The sequence below is a fragment of the Perca flavescens genome, chromosome 11 (assembly GCF_004354835.1).
Source record: "Perca flavescens isolate YP-PL-M2 chromosome 11, PFLA_1.0, whole genome shotgun sequence".
Lineage (NCBI taxonomy): Eukaryota > Metazoa > Chordata > Actinopteri > Perciformes > Percidae > Perca > Perca flavescens.
In genome coordinates this window covers 9,624,709-9,640,742 of record NC_041341.1, presented here as the reverse complement: position 1 = coordinate 9,640,742, position 16,034 = coordinate 9,624,709, and the positions used below count along the sequence as shown (strand labels likewise).

The 16,034-nt window shown below is 42.7% G+C and overlaps 1 protein-coding gene and 1 long non-coding RNA gene across 3 annotated transcripts; both read left to right on the top strand.

The window, feature by feature from the left end:
• The first annotated feature begins 1,085 nt into the window (after positions 1-1,085).
• Positions 1,086-2,590, top strand: LOC114563613 (trace amine-associated receptor 13c-like). Its single transcript, XM_028590411.1, has 2 exons — positions 1,086-1,258; positions 1,771-2,590. Exons 1-2 carry the CDS (start codon positions 1,086-1,088, stop codon positions 2,588-2,590), a joined length of 993 nt encoding a protein of 330 aa, XP_028446212.1.
• A 5,881-nt stretch (positions 2,591-8,471) lies between these two features.
• On the top strand, positions 8,472-12,094 carry LOC114564661 (uncharacterized). 2 transcript variants are annotated; one of them, XR_003693796.1, is made up of 5 exons: positions 8,472-8,530; positions 11,067-11,198; positions 11,287-11,491; positions 11,648-11,716; positions 11,813-12,094. It is a non-coding gene; the product is annotated as an uncharacterized LOC114564661 (long non-coding RNA). The 2 variants fall into 2 exon arrangements; XR_003693795.1 differs by having other exon boundaries at positions 11,648-12,094.
• Positions 12,095-16,034: the final 3,940 nt, after the last annotated feature.

The following is a 16,034-nucleotide window of genomic DNA, read 5'->3' as shown; positions in this document are numbered from 1 at the left end:
AGTTCTAGGAGCTGAGGTCAGTGAGGGAGGTCACCGTGGAGCTGTAGTTCCTAATGACGCGCTAGAGAGTCTTGAACTGCCTTGACAGGGTCTATCTGGATATATATGGCATTGACAATGAACCCCAGGAAAGAGACCTATGAGATGTGAAAGTCACATTTCTCTGCCTCTACGAAGGGTTAGATCTTTAAAAGCTACTGGAGGACGCACTTCACATGTTGCACGTGTTCTTGCTTAGACATACAGAAGATGAAAATGTCATCCAGGCAAACCAAAACACTGATGTTAATCAGGTCTCAGTAGACCTCGGTGACCAGTGCGTTGAACAAATGGCCAAATGAGGTACTCATAGTGTCCACTAGAGGTGTCTTGCACGTGTCCCCCTCCCCTAATACCAACAAGTCCTCCAAACCATAGGTCGTTTATTCCTATCCTCTAAAATGACCCATAGTAGTGTTTTATAAATTAGCACCCATAGCTGTTGCAACATACTGGTCACTGTGTTGTGAAATGTTCGCAGTTTGGTTAGGTTTACGTACCAAAACTACTTACTACTTATGTTAATTCACTACCATGCGTACGTACATGACGTAATTACGCATGTGACGCAGAAGTGACGTAGTACGGTTTGTTGCCTTTGAGTAAAATAAATAGCATTTTGAAAAGGGTTTGACCCATCCACTACCCTAACCTGCGTCCTTACAGAGTTTGGCGCTCTTATAGTATTTAAACTCTTCATAATTACTACAGTCACTAGAGGGCGCCGCCACAATAAACGTAAAAATTGGGGGAACATGCTTCTTATACAAAGAAATGTTACTTTTATTCCTATATTACATCATATCTACATATCATTTTTGTTGCGTTGGTGTTTGTTTAAAACTTTAAAAAAAATTCCACAGAGTTGAGGTTCAATCAACAAGTTTCAACTCGCTATGAGTGTATTTCATCACAGAATCGCTCAGTTGTTTGTTCGGTTATGTGAAACGAGGGAGGAGCTGGATACATCGGCTTCATGACAGAGAACTTTGGTCAGAAAGCTGCCAGATCTCAGCAGCCTCTCGTCTCCGTTTCACTCTCTGATGATGGAGACTCGGCAAGACTCTGAACTCTGCTTTCCACAACTACTCAACACCTCCTGCAGGAAGCCAATGCAACATCGCGCTGAGACCATATTTCTTTACATTCTGCTGTCTTGCATCTCTTTGCTCACTGTGGCTCTCAACCTGCTGGTCATCATCTCCATCTCCCACTTCAGGCATAAACTTATAATTATAATATAAAATATAGTTTTTCTCAATATCAAACACTTACTTTTTTGTGTCTGTTGAGTTTAGGACAATATATACTGTATATTGTTATATTAAGGCTTATTATGAAAATAACATTTAAGATGAGAACAATTTAATGCATTCAGCATTAAAACATACTTGCATAGTATTATTACTCTTACTACTATAACCAATAACTCTGTGGCTATCAGTGAATCTATTACTGTATTGATCCAAGCTGATGCATGCTCTTAAGTTCTCCCCATCTACTAGACACATGCAGTATTATACAAAATGGATACATGTACTGTGTCTGTTGTGTTTTCCATGCTTTTGATGAGGACATTTTGGCTATATAAAAATATTACTAGATGTTTTACTGCATTGTATCTGTACATATTATGTTTATTGGACTATTCATATGATTACAGACTATGTTTTTGTGACTTCTACACCTGCTTAATATAATATGTTCAGTGATGATTTTCTTCCTCTCCAGGCAGCTCCAGAGCCCTACCAACCTGATCATTCTGTCACTGGCGGTCTCAGACTTCCTCATTGGCCTCCTGCTTATGCCGGTTCGAACTCTCCTTATAGGGGGCTGCTGGGTTTTGGGCAGCTTGACATGTGGATTTTTTTACTATGCCTCTTCTATCCTTACATCTGCCTCAGTAGGAAACATGGTGCTCATATCAGTTGACAGATATGTTGCCATTTGTGACCCTTTGTGCTACCTCACCAAAGTCACTCAGAATAGAGTTAAAGTCTGTGTTTGTCTGTGTTGGGCCTGTTCTGTGTTCTACAATGTGGTGATACTGATGGACTTTCTAAAACATCCAGATCGATACAATTCCTGCTATGGAGAGTGTGTAGTTGTAATTAACTTCGTAACAGGAGCTGTTGATGTCATGTTGACCTTTGTTGGCCCCATTGCTGTTATCATAGTTCTGTATATGAGAGTATTTGTGGTGGCTGTATCTCAGGCTCGAGCCATGAGGTCTCATATTGCAGCTGTTACACTCCAGGATTCGGTTACTGTAACCGCAAAGAAATCAGAGAAAAAAGCTGCCAGGACTCTTGGTGTTGTCGTGGTTGTGTTTCTAATATGTTTCTGTCCTTATTTTTATCCCTCTATCGCGGGCCAGGACTTGTCAACCAGTGTGGATTTTTCAATTTTTGGGGTCTGGCTACTTTATTGTAACTCCTGTCTAAATCCAATAGTATATGCATTTTTCTACCCATGGTTTAGAAGATCTATTAAACTAATTATTACACTTCAGATACTGCAGCCTGATTCCTGTGATGCCAACATACTGTAGAGATGTCTGTAGAGTGACTGAAATGATGCCGCTGCTAGTTCACAGGACGTATAAGTGTTGTTCATTAAAATATTCTTCAGCATGTCAACCAAAAATTAACCATCTTATGTTAACTAGATAGGAACAGAAATTCTTTTTGTAAGATATTACATTGATGTGAACATTATCATGACAAATTTTTATTTATTCTGAATATGTGAAGTAATCTACATATATAAAGACAATGAATTGTTTTCTCTTCATGTTGTTAAAGTTGCCTGCCTCGTTCTTAAACATGACTAATACATTTTATTTATTAGTTGAGGGACTTCTTTGCTTTAAACCACTTAAATATCCATGATATGGATAAACAGAGGAAAAAATGTCACATATTGCAATCACAATAAACTGTCCAGCTTCCAAATTCAAAATGGCTATATTGTGCATATTTGGTTATAGTATCAATTCTAGTATTTTAATAGTATCTTTTTTCCATATTTTTATCGTAATATTTCTTTTCTATATTAATGTTCTTTAACTGTTGCAGTACTTTGCTTTATTGTTTATTTAAATATATGTATGGTTATTGTAAGCACCAAGTCAAAACCTACTTTGTAATTAGCCCCATTCTGATTGCGACTGTCAATCATTAAAACAAATGATTTTGGTCTGGAAGCAGATTTATCAACATTTATTATAATACATCTTTTCACCCAACAATGTAATATATACAGTACATATTGTATAACAATATCATTTTGAATAGTTACTTTGTTACACAATAATAAGCACATGTCCTGGGAAATCGGGCTGTATGTAATATTGTCAAAAGCAGCAGATGTCAATATACATTCCCATTTCTGATGCAGACAGGAAGTTAAAAGACAAAGTAAAGGAATCAGGCACTTCCTTCTGGCTGAAACTCATAAGGTAATTATGTTCATGAAGTCTACTGACGCATGTAACTCCAGAATAGCTTTGTTTTACCTTCACCTGAGCCAAAGTTAAAAAGGCAGAATTAATGAAAACACCTGTGTTGGTGTACAGGGCCTTTATGATTGAGCTTGTGCTATATCCTGCTTATAATGTTAAATGAACTAAGAAGCAGATAAGATACAAATTACTGGAAAAGCTATCAGGTATATGTTTCAACCTTCTGATAATACACATACTGAAAATCCTGACAAAGCAAATGTTGGCTCCATGTAAAAGGACTTTAAATATTTGATTCAGTGTTGTGACAGTCCATTGAGTTGTCCATCCATCCATCTTCGTCCGCTTATCCGGTATCGGGTCGCGGGGGGAGCAGCTCCAGCAGGGGACCCCAAACTTCCCTTTCCCGAGCAATATTAACCAGCTCTGACTAAGGGATCCCGAGGCGTTCCCAGGCCAGGTTGGAGATATAATTCCTCCACCTAGTCCTGGGTCTTCCCCGAGGCCTCCTCCCAGCTGGACGTGCCTGGAACACCTCCCTAGGGAGGCACCCAGGGGGCATCCTTACCAGATGCCCGAACCACCTCAACTGGCTCCTTTCGACACGAAGGAGCAGCGGCTCTACTCCGAGCTCCTCACCCTATCTCTAAGGGAGACGCCAGCCACCCTCCTGAGGAAACCCATTTCAGCCGCTTGTACCCTGGATCTCGTTCTTTCGGTCATGACCCAGCCTTCATGACCATAGGTGAGGGTAGGAACGAAAACTGACCGGTAGATCGAGAGCTTTGCTCCGATTCTCCGACCAATCTCCCGCTCCATTGTCCCCTCACTCGCAAACAAAACCCTGAGGTACTTGAACTCCTTCACTTGGGGTAAGGACTCATTCCCTACCTGGAGTAGGCACTCCATCGGTTTCCTGCTGAGAACCATGGCCTCAGATTTAGAGGTGCTGATCCTCATCCCAACTGCTTCACTCTCGGCTGCGAACCGATCCAGTGAGTGCTGAAGGTCGCAGGCCGATGATGCCATCAGGACCACATCATCTGCAAAGAGAATCGATGAGATCCCCAGCCCACCAAACTGCAACCCCTCCCCACCCCGACTACGCCTCGATATCCTGTCCATAAATGTTACAAACAGGATTGGTGACAAAGCACAGCCCTGGCGGAGGCCAACCCTCACCTGAAACGAGTTTGACTTACTGCTGAGAACCCGGACACAGCTCTCACTTTGGTCGTACAGAGATTGGATGGCCCTAAGAAGAGACCCCCTCACCCCATACTCCCGCAGCACCTCCCACAGTATCTCCCGGGGACCCGGTCATACGCCTTTTCCAGATCCACAAAACACATGTAGACCGGTTGGGCATACTCCCAGGCTCCCTCCAGGATCCTTGCGAGAGTGAAGAACTGGTCCGTTGTTCCACGACCAGGACGGAATCCGCATTGTTCCTCCTCAACCCGAGGTTCAACTATTGGCCGAACCATCCTTTCCAGCACCTTGGAGTAGACTTTACCAGGGAGACTGGTAAGTGTGATACCCCTGTAATTGGCACACACCCTCTGGTCCCCCTTTTTAAAAAGGGGAACCACCACCCCGGTGTGCCACTTCTTTGGCACCGTCCCAGACTTCCACACAAAGTTGAAGAAGCGTGTCAACCAGGACAGCCCCTCCACACCCAGAGCCTTGAGCATTTCTGGACGGATCTCATCAATCCCAGGGGCTTTGCCACTGTGGAGTTGTTTGACTACATCAATGACCTCCGCCTGGGAAATTGACAATGATCCCCCATCATCCTCCAGCTCTGCCTCTAACATAGAGGGCGTATTAGTTGGATTCAGGAGTTCCTCAAAGTGCTCCTTCCACCGCCCTATTACCTCCTCAGTTGAGGTCAACAGCGTCCCATCCTTACTGTACACAGCTTGGATGGTTCCCCTCTCTCCCCTCCTGAGGTGTCGAACAGTTTTCCAGAAGCACCTTGGTGCCGACCGAAAGTCCTTCTCCATGTCTTCTCCAAACTTCTCCCACACCCACTGCTTTGCCTCTTTCACGGCAGAGGCTGCAGCCCTTCGGGCCCTTCGGTACCCTGCAACCGCCTCCGGAGTCCTCTGGGATAACATATCCCGGAAAGACTCCTTCTTCAGTCGGACGGCTTCCCTGACCACCGTTGTCCACCACGGTGTTCATAGGTTACCGCCCCTTGAGGCACCTAGGACCCTAAAACCACAGCTCCTAGCCGCAGCTTCAGCAAGGGAAACTTTGAACATTGTCCACTCGGGTTCAATGCCCCCAGCCTCCACAGGGATGCACGAAAAGCTCCGCCGGAGGTGTGAGTTGAAAGTCTGTCGGACAGGGGTCTCCTCCAGACGTTCCCAATTTACCCGCACTACCCGTTTGGGTTTACCAGGTCTGTCCAGAGTCTTCCCCCACCCCCTGACCCAACTCACCACCAGATGGTGATCAGTTGACAGCTACGCCCCTCTCTTCACCCGAGTGTCCAAAACATACGGCCTCAGATCTGATGAAACGATTATAAAATTGATCATTGACCTTTGGCCTAGGGTGCTCTGGTACCAAGTACACTTATGAGCATCCCTATGTTCGAACATGGTGTTCGTTATAGACAATCCATGACTAGCACAGAAGTCCAACAACAAACAACCACTCTGGTTTAGATCAGGGAGGCTGTTCCTCCCAATCACGCCTCTCCATGTGTCTCCATCATTGCCCACGTGCGCGTTGAAGTCCCCCAGCATAACCATGGAGTCCCCCACTGGAGCCCCATGCAGGACTCCAGTCAAGGTCTCCAAGAAGGCCGAATACTCCGAACTCCTGTTTGGTGCATATGCAGAAACAACAGTCAGAGTTTTCCCCCCCACAACCCGCAGGCGTAGGGAGGCCACCCTCTCGTCCACCGGGGTAAACTCCAACGTAGCGGCGCTCAGGGTTTGTGAGTATCCCCACACCCGCCCGGCGCCTCACACCCTGGGCAACTCCGGAGAAGAAAAGAGTCCAACCCCTATCCAGGAGTATGGTTCCAGAACCGAGACTGTGCGTAGAGGTAAACCCCACCAGATCTAACCGCTAGCGCTCCACCTCCCGCACCAGTTCCGGCTCCTTCCCCCACAGAAAGGTGACGTTCCACGTCCCCAGAGCCAGCGTCTGCTGCCCGGGTCTGGTCCGTCGAGGCCAATAACCCCGGTGACAGTTAATGCGATTGTTGTCCTGTAGCTCAGTGGCTCCCAACCTTTTTGGTCTGCTTTACCCACAGAGCCCTGTCAGATGAACTACCGCACCCTTTTATCCATTCCTAATAACTAAACTGTCCATATTTAGGTTGGTTTGGTCAGTAATAACTAGAGCTGTCAAAATAACGCAGATTAATCCATTCCATATTGACGTTTGACCCGGAGCCGTTCTAGCCACCATTCAACTGTAAAATGAAGGAGGGAGACGAGAACGTGCTGCCTGGACCATTGATTGGAACATTTAGCTACTTGTTACTTCTTCCTGTCAGCCCTGGCTACCGAAATCTGGTGCCACTGATATGTCTGCTCTTCACTCTGATGCTCTGAAACGGACGATACAGGCAACACAAACACCGCTCCACGGGACGCTGGTTAACACTATATTCGACAGCAGCTAATGTTAGCCTACCACTAGCTAGTAGCTGGATTAAACACTGTTAAAATGCTGACAGCTAACGCTAAACAGTGTAAAGTTTGATTGTGTTTTACTGTAGAGGATTCAACACCGGTATGTAACAATCTGCTAGCCTGACCAGCCAGCTGCCACTAGGGTGCGTCTAGATTTCTAGTGCAGCTGCCGTCGGAATAACAACACAGACAGTGCGTTCAATGAAACTGGTAAACTACAGCCTCGTGGTGCATTTGAAGTTATTGTAAATGTCCTTTTCCCATCTGGTGGTCGTTTTTGTCATTCAACAGCAATTTACTAGTGAAATAAGTTATTGTTATTGTTATAGATTATTATCAAATCATTTAATTTTGACCGTATGGCCTTAGCAATAAACAACCCTTTCTTTAATGTCACCGACTGTTGTTTAGTAGGCCTACCCTTCTTTTTTCTTTTCTTTTTTTTACTTTCTTAAAAAGTATCGGTTCGGGCACCGTTACTTATGTATGCGATTAATTTCGATTAATTAATCACAGAGTATGTAATTAATTTGATTAAATTTTTTAATCGATTGACAGCCCTAGTAATAAGCTTACTACTACTTGGAAGTGAAGCTGAATGTTTGAACCATTTATCCTTTACCTTTAGTCCGTAGTTTTAGCTAACCTATTTAGCCGTTTATGCAAAACTTTTAGCTATTTATTTCTACCATTTATTCATAATGGTATTTCTATTTGGAATGTTAAGTCAATACCTTAAAGGGGAAATGAAACGTCCATGTTTTCGCACTGGTAGTAGCTACATATATAAAAAAAAAATCACCTTGCCTAAAATTTTATTTTAAAAAGTTGTTAAAACCACAGATATGACAAAATTATTTTCGTAATTTCTAGCTAGCTATCTACCTAGCAAGTCGCCATTTTGGAGTGACGTCACAGCCTACATAACGGGGTTGATTGGTTCTGTTGGTGAGTGAAGAGCGTGAAGTGTTCCTGGACCGTACTGAATACGCACTTGATTTTAAATGGAGGAAGACGAACTTGAAAGACCTGTTGAGTCCGTGTGTCCCAATGCGTACACATTTGAGCCGATACGGCGTGGGAACCGAGCAGTGGTACGTCGATATATCGAACAGCCGGTGGTGGTTTGGGGCGAAGAGCGGGTTGGCAACGCTACCTGGTGTCAGTGTGGCTGTTGTACTGCGATGCCCACCGTGTCGGAGTCCATCTGCTGTCAAGAGGCTGATCTTGACCATGTATTGCGTGGTCAATCCTGCATCACTATGGCGTGCACATTTTCCCTGCTGTGCCGGGAGGTAGACGTGTTGGAAGTGGCAATGCTTTCCCTGAAGGATGTCAAAGTGGAGACACTGGAGCGTCCCATCAATAGCTGGTAAGTCAAGCTAGCTTTAGCCGCTGCCAAATGGTCCGATAAGGTTAACTGTATGCAGTAACGTTACAGCAAATACATTCTAACTTACATGGTGTTGACAAGAGACAGGAATATGATGGCAGACATCGCAAACAATGTTTCCATGTGCAGTTTGTTTACATATAACGTTAGACGTCGTCTTTTTGTCTGGTACTAATAAACTTCACTAAGTTAGCTAAACACTAAGTTAGCATGAGTTAGTTCATGCTTACAGGTGTTAGCTAATAACGACTGTACTGTTAGTTGTTTGCGGTCAAAACACTGTGGTATAGACAGTTTGATGTCAGGATATTCCTACATTCAGCCAGGTTTATTGTCAATAACTTGACTGAGATCATCACTAACGCAGCCATATTCTGTGATCTGACAGAAATTATTCACCCTCTTGTAAGTGATAGCAGATACAAATAATACATAATGTAATGTGCTAGATTACATCACCAACATTATTCTGCAGTGCAAAACCCATACAGACAAACTGTATTGAACAGAATTCTGTGGCCCTGTGGTCAAAACAACAATCAGCAGACCTCCCCTGGTAACTGACTGTCACCCTATTGCTGACCCTTTGCTTTTTTATTAATAAGGGACAAAATTCCACTAATTAACCCTGACAAAGCACACCTGTGAAGTGAAAACCATTTCAGGTGACTACCTCATGAAGCTCATTGAGAGAACACCAAGGGTTTGCTGCGCTATCAAAAAAAGCAAAGGGTGGCTACTTTGAAGAATCTAAAATATAAGACATGTTTTCAGTTATTTCACACTTTTTTTTTAAGTACATAATTCAGACATAAACAGTCATGAAAATAAAGAAACACATTGAATGAGAAGGTGCGTCCAAACTTTTGGCCTGTACTGTATATACACACACACATATATTTATAATGGATGTTTGTTACGCTTCTGAGGGATGTTAAAAAATATATATTATTTTCTCAGTAGTGCCAATTATTTCTCCCCTGGTGAGATATAGTTACTGTGTATTTTTATATATATATACACACACACTGACGATATAAACATAACTATAATATACTCTTTGACAGTATAATTTTAAATGTTAATATGCTATAACATTAGTTTAAGTCAGATGGATGTTACTCATGTAGCAAGTTACATTGATTGTCCATAGATGTTACAATTAACATTTTATATAGCTGGATTAGTGGACATCAGCCAATCAAAAAGGCTTATTTTGTTACAAGCCTATTCAGGGGTGGTAAAACCTGGAGTTTGGAGTAAAGTGTAAGCCTGACTATGCTATGGAAAGTTGGAGTCACGGTAAGAAATATTTCTTTGAGGTTTCCGTCAACTGTGTTGACCTTCTCTGGCTAGTGAATCAAATTAGGACGCAAGATTTAGGTGAATGCTTTCAGGTGTTTTTAATGGTTGTTTATTTTGAATTTCGGAGTCATTTTGGCTGTTATATTGATACATCAGATAAATTATATGCTGAGCAATATTTAGGCTAGGGGACGTGTTTTGGGTTGGGAGGGGTAACTTAACAGGTGTTTATTAGAGCTGCTGTTTGGACTGAGAAATGCTCATAATGATCATACGTTTAATAGATGTTGGTGAATATTGTTTATTTGATTTTGGTGTAGGCATCTTTGATGCTGACTTCTGTGGGTCGCTGAATGCCCTACCTGTCTCTTCCCTGCCTGGCTGGCCCGTTTTAGTGCCCTGTCCCTACGATGGACTGATGCCTCTGTCTTGCTGTTGTCGGAGTATGTTGGGCGGTCAGTAGAGCACACATTATAGGCAGTGAAATTGAAGACAAAAGGAGCAACTTCAGGCTTTAGTCTCTTGGTCCGGCGAACAACTAGTTTACCAAACTCAAAGGTCTTCTCAATGTAATCTTCCTCCAGAAAATGTTCACTGCAAACCCTAGAGTCAGCGTCCATCGGAGGGCTCTTTCTCTTCAGAGCCATTAGCCAGCGCAGCAGTACAGTTTTCCGTTTCAGCGGCAGTTTATGAAAAATTATGTAAAAATCGTTTTTACATCCAGGAGCAATACAATAGTGGCCTCCCTTTCGTATTCTTCTGTCCTGTGGCTCCTCATTCTCCATCTTCCACTAAGCTAAGTTACCTGTCTTTCACTGTCTCTTCCACTAACTTAACGTTCACTGCCCAGAGCCAACCAACCCCGTGATGTCACATGTTAGAATACTGCACAATGGTGGCGCACTGGCGGCGAAAAATAACGGTTTTTCTTTTTTCTTTTATGTTTACAATTGTCATGTTTCTTATATAATTGTTGATTATAGTGGAAATCCATCTTGTAAATCATGTAAACTTGATAGAGTGCTTCTTTTCCCCTTTAAGCGAAACATTTCAGCCGCTTAGGCATTATTTTCAGGTAGGTATTACTACCATTCATGTATTCATTACCTTTTGCTACCTGTTTAAAAATCCTGTATTTATGTGTTAAAGCTGATGAATTAATTTAATCAAATCATAGTTAGTATTGTTTCAAATAAGCCCTCCTCCACAGGACTCAACAAACACCTCCTGCTGAGGAACTGGCCCTCTCCAGCAATCAGGGTCGCCCCCTGATAGAAGGAGTGGAAGGGGGCATTTGTTCAGACTCTGGTGGCAGTAGCTGAAACCAAGGCATATGTACAGGGTATGTTTCAAGTAATCTATGTGAACATGTTCATTCAACAATTATATATGAATATTGGAGAAGTGAAATGTATTACTGTTCTCTACAGTGACAGGAGATACAATGGCGTTGCTGCACCGCCCACTGTTGTCCCACTGTGCCATACAGAGGTATCAGCGAAACTAATTGTCATACACCAGTATGTTTGCCATATGTGGTTGCTGAACATGGATCAAATAGGCCATTTATTTTCTCAAGTGGAGGTCCTAGATGATCAGGACACTGTGTCTGCCTGCTCAGAGAGCACTTTGGGGGTACACCTTTGACTTTTTTTTTACCACTTTTAACACAGATGGTGAGAGTGTGTGAACGTGTGAATGTGATTGAAGTGTCTGTAATGACTTGCTAATGGTCTGAACATGAGACACGAGTCCTTAACGTGATCATTTCAAATATGTTGTTAAACTCAGCAGGAAGAGGAACTTCTTCCTCACCCCGAGACTGGGGCCTCCACTTCAAGGCCAAGACAAAGACATGTGGTAAGCAATGAACCATGGAACACAGCAGTCAAGTGGATACCTGCAACTTTCTACAAGAGTGACTTGCAAAGAAACAATGTTGTTTATTTGCTTCAGGTTGGAGCAGACAATGGGAGGGCCCTATATAAGAGAATCCTGGAGCATAACATTGAGTACAAAAGGCTTTTAATTAAAAAAAACAAGGCTGGAGATTGAAAAACTTGAAAAGAAGGTAGTACGTGACTGAATGTATGAACAAATGACACTAAACTGTTACACTGACATTTTTCTATGTTCCTAGGAAAGAGAGAGCACATGAGTATGCATTTTCTCAACTTTTTGGTATTTTTCTACATTTTTGTGGCTTTTCTCAAATATTTTTTGTTGTGCCTTTGAAACTTTTGTGGGGGTTTTCAACAATCATTTTTCAATTTCCTATTTTTTACAAATGCTATAGAATTGAATAAAACATCCAAATTCAATAGAAGTAGTGAAATTATCATTTATTTAACTTGTGAAGAGCATTGCAGGGTACCATCCACGTTGCTTTTTTTGGTTTGGAAATTGTTTGGTTGAAGGTAACACAAATTTCTGATATGGAAACCATTTGAAAATGGGTAAAATCGACCCGAGGACAACAGAAGGGATAAAGGGGAGACATCCCAGTGAATAGGGATAACATATCAACATGAAACCTCCCCAGTTGATAACTAATATGAAGTCAAATATTGTTTGTATTACTAGTTTCCTGAGTAGAGTCTCCGCCTTGATGTACAAGCCAGCAGCAAGAAGCCACAGTTGGTTCCTTTCTGGATCTCCCAGTGGAAATTTATGGAAACTTTGTGCTGCCCATCTGTTTGGTTTATTTTTCCAATTTCTAAATGCACAATGAATCACCATGTTGCCTAGCTAGTCCTTAGTTTCCAATCCAATGCTTCTGTAACACCTCCCGGGCACGGGTCAGTGTTGACAGTTAAAGTATCCTAAACAAAAGGATAAGTGAGACAATGAATGTAGCTGCTCTCATCGGAATGTTTATTCAACTTAATATTAGTGCAAAGTCTGTCGCAGTACTTTCTACTCAGTGTTTAAATGATCCAAATCAGGATTTCTATCAAAATAAACAATAAAAATATACACAAGCATGGCTATTAAGAAAATCCTGCACTCACGTTACATATGTGTACCCAGATCCTCTTGTACAGCATTTGTATCTATACTACCCAGTATCTTTTACCTTCTTTAATTAGTACATGTAGTGTATAACATCACTTTATCTTATATACATATAAATTAATGCACAACTATAACTAAGGTTACTGTTATTCAGAAAGACTAGACAGTTGCTACCGATTTGGAATCAATATAGAATTAAATCTGAAGCAGGCAGATAATGTTATACCCATGGCAACTAGCTAAGGCAAGTTAGCTCAACCAACATAACAAAATACATTCTTATCAAACAGTATACTTTACTAACTTCAAAATGTGGAACATGCAATGTGCAGAAGCAAGATATAGTATTATCCCAATGCTACTTAGACACATTAACAACATCGAGAAGAGCTAGTAATAGCATAACCACCGTTTTATATTTCTGATAGCTAGCATACTTTTAGCATTCCTACTACTGTGCTAACTTATCACAGACAAAACCTTACTAATACATATAGTTTGACATGTTACCATCCTGTTTCGTGACCATTTATATGCATGTGCATTTAAAATACATACCTAAACAAAAGGATAAGTGAGACAATGAAAACGTGCTGCGCTCATCGGAATGAGCGATAACGTGCAGCTTCCCAGAAGTCCACAGTCAATGCAGCACATAAAGTCTCACACTGCCCCCTACTGACAACAGTTGGGATAGTACATGTACCCAGAAAGGTGAAATGTTGCTGCACATCATAATTACTTCAACATATATCAAACTTAATAAAAACAAAAATGTGATCATACATTTGTGTATGTCACACACTCCCCAACAAAAAACACTCGCTCTTAATTTTACAAAATACAACCTTTCACCTCACCTAGTATTAACACAAAATTAAATCTCTCTTACGCTAGTTCCCCTAATACACAGGTGTGGGTATGTTATATGGTAGCAATGGCATTGCATGACAAAAGTAGGTGCATGGAGTCAGCCTGTAGGGTATCTGAGATGTAAGGGAGTAATGCTGTAGACCCTCAACTGTCCCTGAATGAACGCCTACTGAATTTACTACACCTTGTGAATAATAAGTGGGCTGACCTAGTGACTGGTAAGTGAACACTTTTGTAGGCTTCTTTTCCCTAGTAGACCTCCTAACTGGTTCTGTCTCTGGGTTGTTTGTTGAAGGACTGACTACTTCTTCCCTAACAGTTATTTCCTGCTCTGGCTCACTCTCAGTCTGATATGATGCAGGCCCATCAGGTACGCATCTGGCACGCAAGTATTCTTGCGTGCCAGGTGGGTCTTCTTCCTCTGGCTCCGTTGGCTGCACCATCACTCTTCCTTCTTCTGCAGGTGCAAACATGTTTCCAGTTCTCTGTCGAGAAGTTTCTCTCAAAATCTCAGAATCAAATGTCCTCCCATCAGCCTTTCATCCTGTCTCAGAAGATACTCTGAGCCAGTAGTAAGTCCTTGGCTGGTCACTGTCATCAGAGTCTGTATCACTGTTATATCTTACAGCTGGAGTCTTTTTGTACCTTGTATGTTTGTTTGTGTCTCTTTTGTTCCTTGAAGCCTCTTGAGCTACTTGTGGTGGCAGGTCTACTGGCAGGTCGTTAACCAAGTGTAGTAAGTTCCAATGTAGGGTACAAGTGAGTTGAGGATTCCGATTACCACCTGCCTCTGGGCGCACCCGATACACAAGACCGTCATTCATTCTTTCCTCAATGATGTAGACCGTCTCTTCCCAGTACGACCTCAGTTTTCCTGGCCCACCTCTCTCCTTCAAGTTGCGGACTAGCACTTGATCGCCAGGCTGCAGAATCACACCTCAATCATTAAATATCTTCTCGGCTGCAGTTTTTCCAGATTTCTTTTTAGTGGCATAAGCCTGAGCGAACCTAGTGAAATGGTCCATGATATGTATTCATATCCCCCCCTGCTAGCTTCAAGATGTACATAATCTATAGAAACTAACTCAAGTGGACAGCTTGAGGTGATATTTCCCATGGGCGCCCTGATTTTTGCCACCAGCTTCTTTTGCTTAATGCAGCGACACTGTTTGGTAACATAGTCCTCTATGTCTCTCTTCATGAAGGGTCAGTAAAATCTTTCTCTGGCCAAATCAAGGACCTTTTCAACTCCTACATGGCCCATATTGTCATGGAGATGCTCAAGGGCAAGGTCCCTGTATATTGATGGTAAGACTAGCTGGGATCTTTGGCTTGTCTTCCTGTAGAGTAACCCATTGTTAAGGTGTAACTTTCCCCACTCATGCATTAACCTCTTTGCAGGACCTCCCCGTCTCTGCAGACGGGGAGTCTGATCTTTTCTGTCACCAACTGGTGGCTTTCTTTTAGTCTCAGTAGGTAACCAATGGCTTGATCCTCCCTCTGAGCCTTCTCCAACTCATCATGGTCAATTTTCAGACCCTGCTCATCAGGTGTTTCTGTTCCCTCCTGGATTAGGTTTAACTCTGCCACCCAGGCAACATCCTTCCTTTGAGCAGCTTGGTTTCCCTCCCACGTGGCACGTATTATTTCCTCAGTGAGCTCCTCTGTGCACCCAGCCATGTACTTGCTAATGTCAAGAGGGCAGCGTGAGAGGGTGTCCGCATCAATGTTTGCCTTGTGTATATTGTAAAGTAGGGGGCATAGTATAAATAGTCCAGAAACTTTTCGCACACCGCCCACTTAAGGGCCATGAACTCCAGCTTTCCTGAGTGCATTTTATAATTTCTCTCTGCTGGTGTCAACGTTCTGGAGCCAAAGCAAACTACCCTGAGTTTTCCAGACTGGCGCTGATATAATACCGCTCCATGTCCTTGTTCAGAGGCATCAGTGTGGAGGGTGAAGGGAAGCTCAAAGTTTGGGTAGGCTAATACAGGTGGGGTAGTGAGGGCATTGATGAGTCTCTCCAAAATGCTCCCATCCATTCAATCTGTGTTGTGGATGTAAGCTGTGCCCCTCTTTTCTTTGACCTTTCTGGTTTTCTTCGTGCCAACGTGGCTGCAGGCCCTCTGACTTGGAGAAGTTCGTAGAGTGGCTTGGCAATCCTCGAAAAATCTTGGATGAAAGCACGGTAGTAACTGAGAAACCCCAGTAGCCGGCGAACATCACCCACCATGGCAGGTTTGTTTTTCTATGAGGGCGAAGACGGCTTCCAAATCTCTTGGGTCAATAC

What these genes read in the sequence shown, in the direction of transcription:
- LOC114563613 (XM_028590411.1), top strand. Translation starts at nt 1,086, where the DNA reads ATGGAGACTCGGCAAGACTCTGAACTCTGCTTTCCACAACTACTCAAC. An exon ending in ATCTCCATCTCCCACTTCAG is followed by an intron (nt 1,259 to 1,770) that starts GCATAAACTTAT and finishes CTTCCTCTCCAG; the next exon opens with GCAGCTCCAGAGCCCTACCA.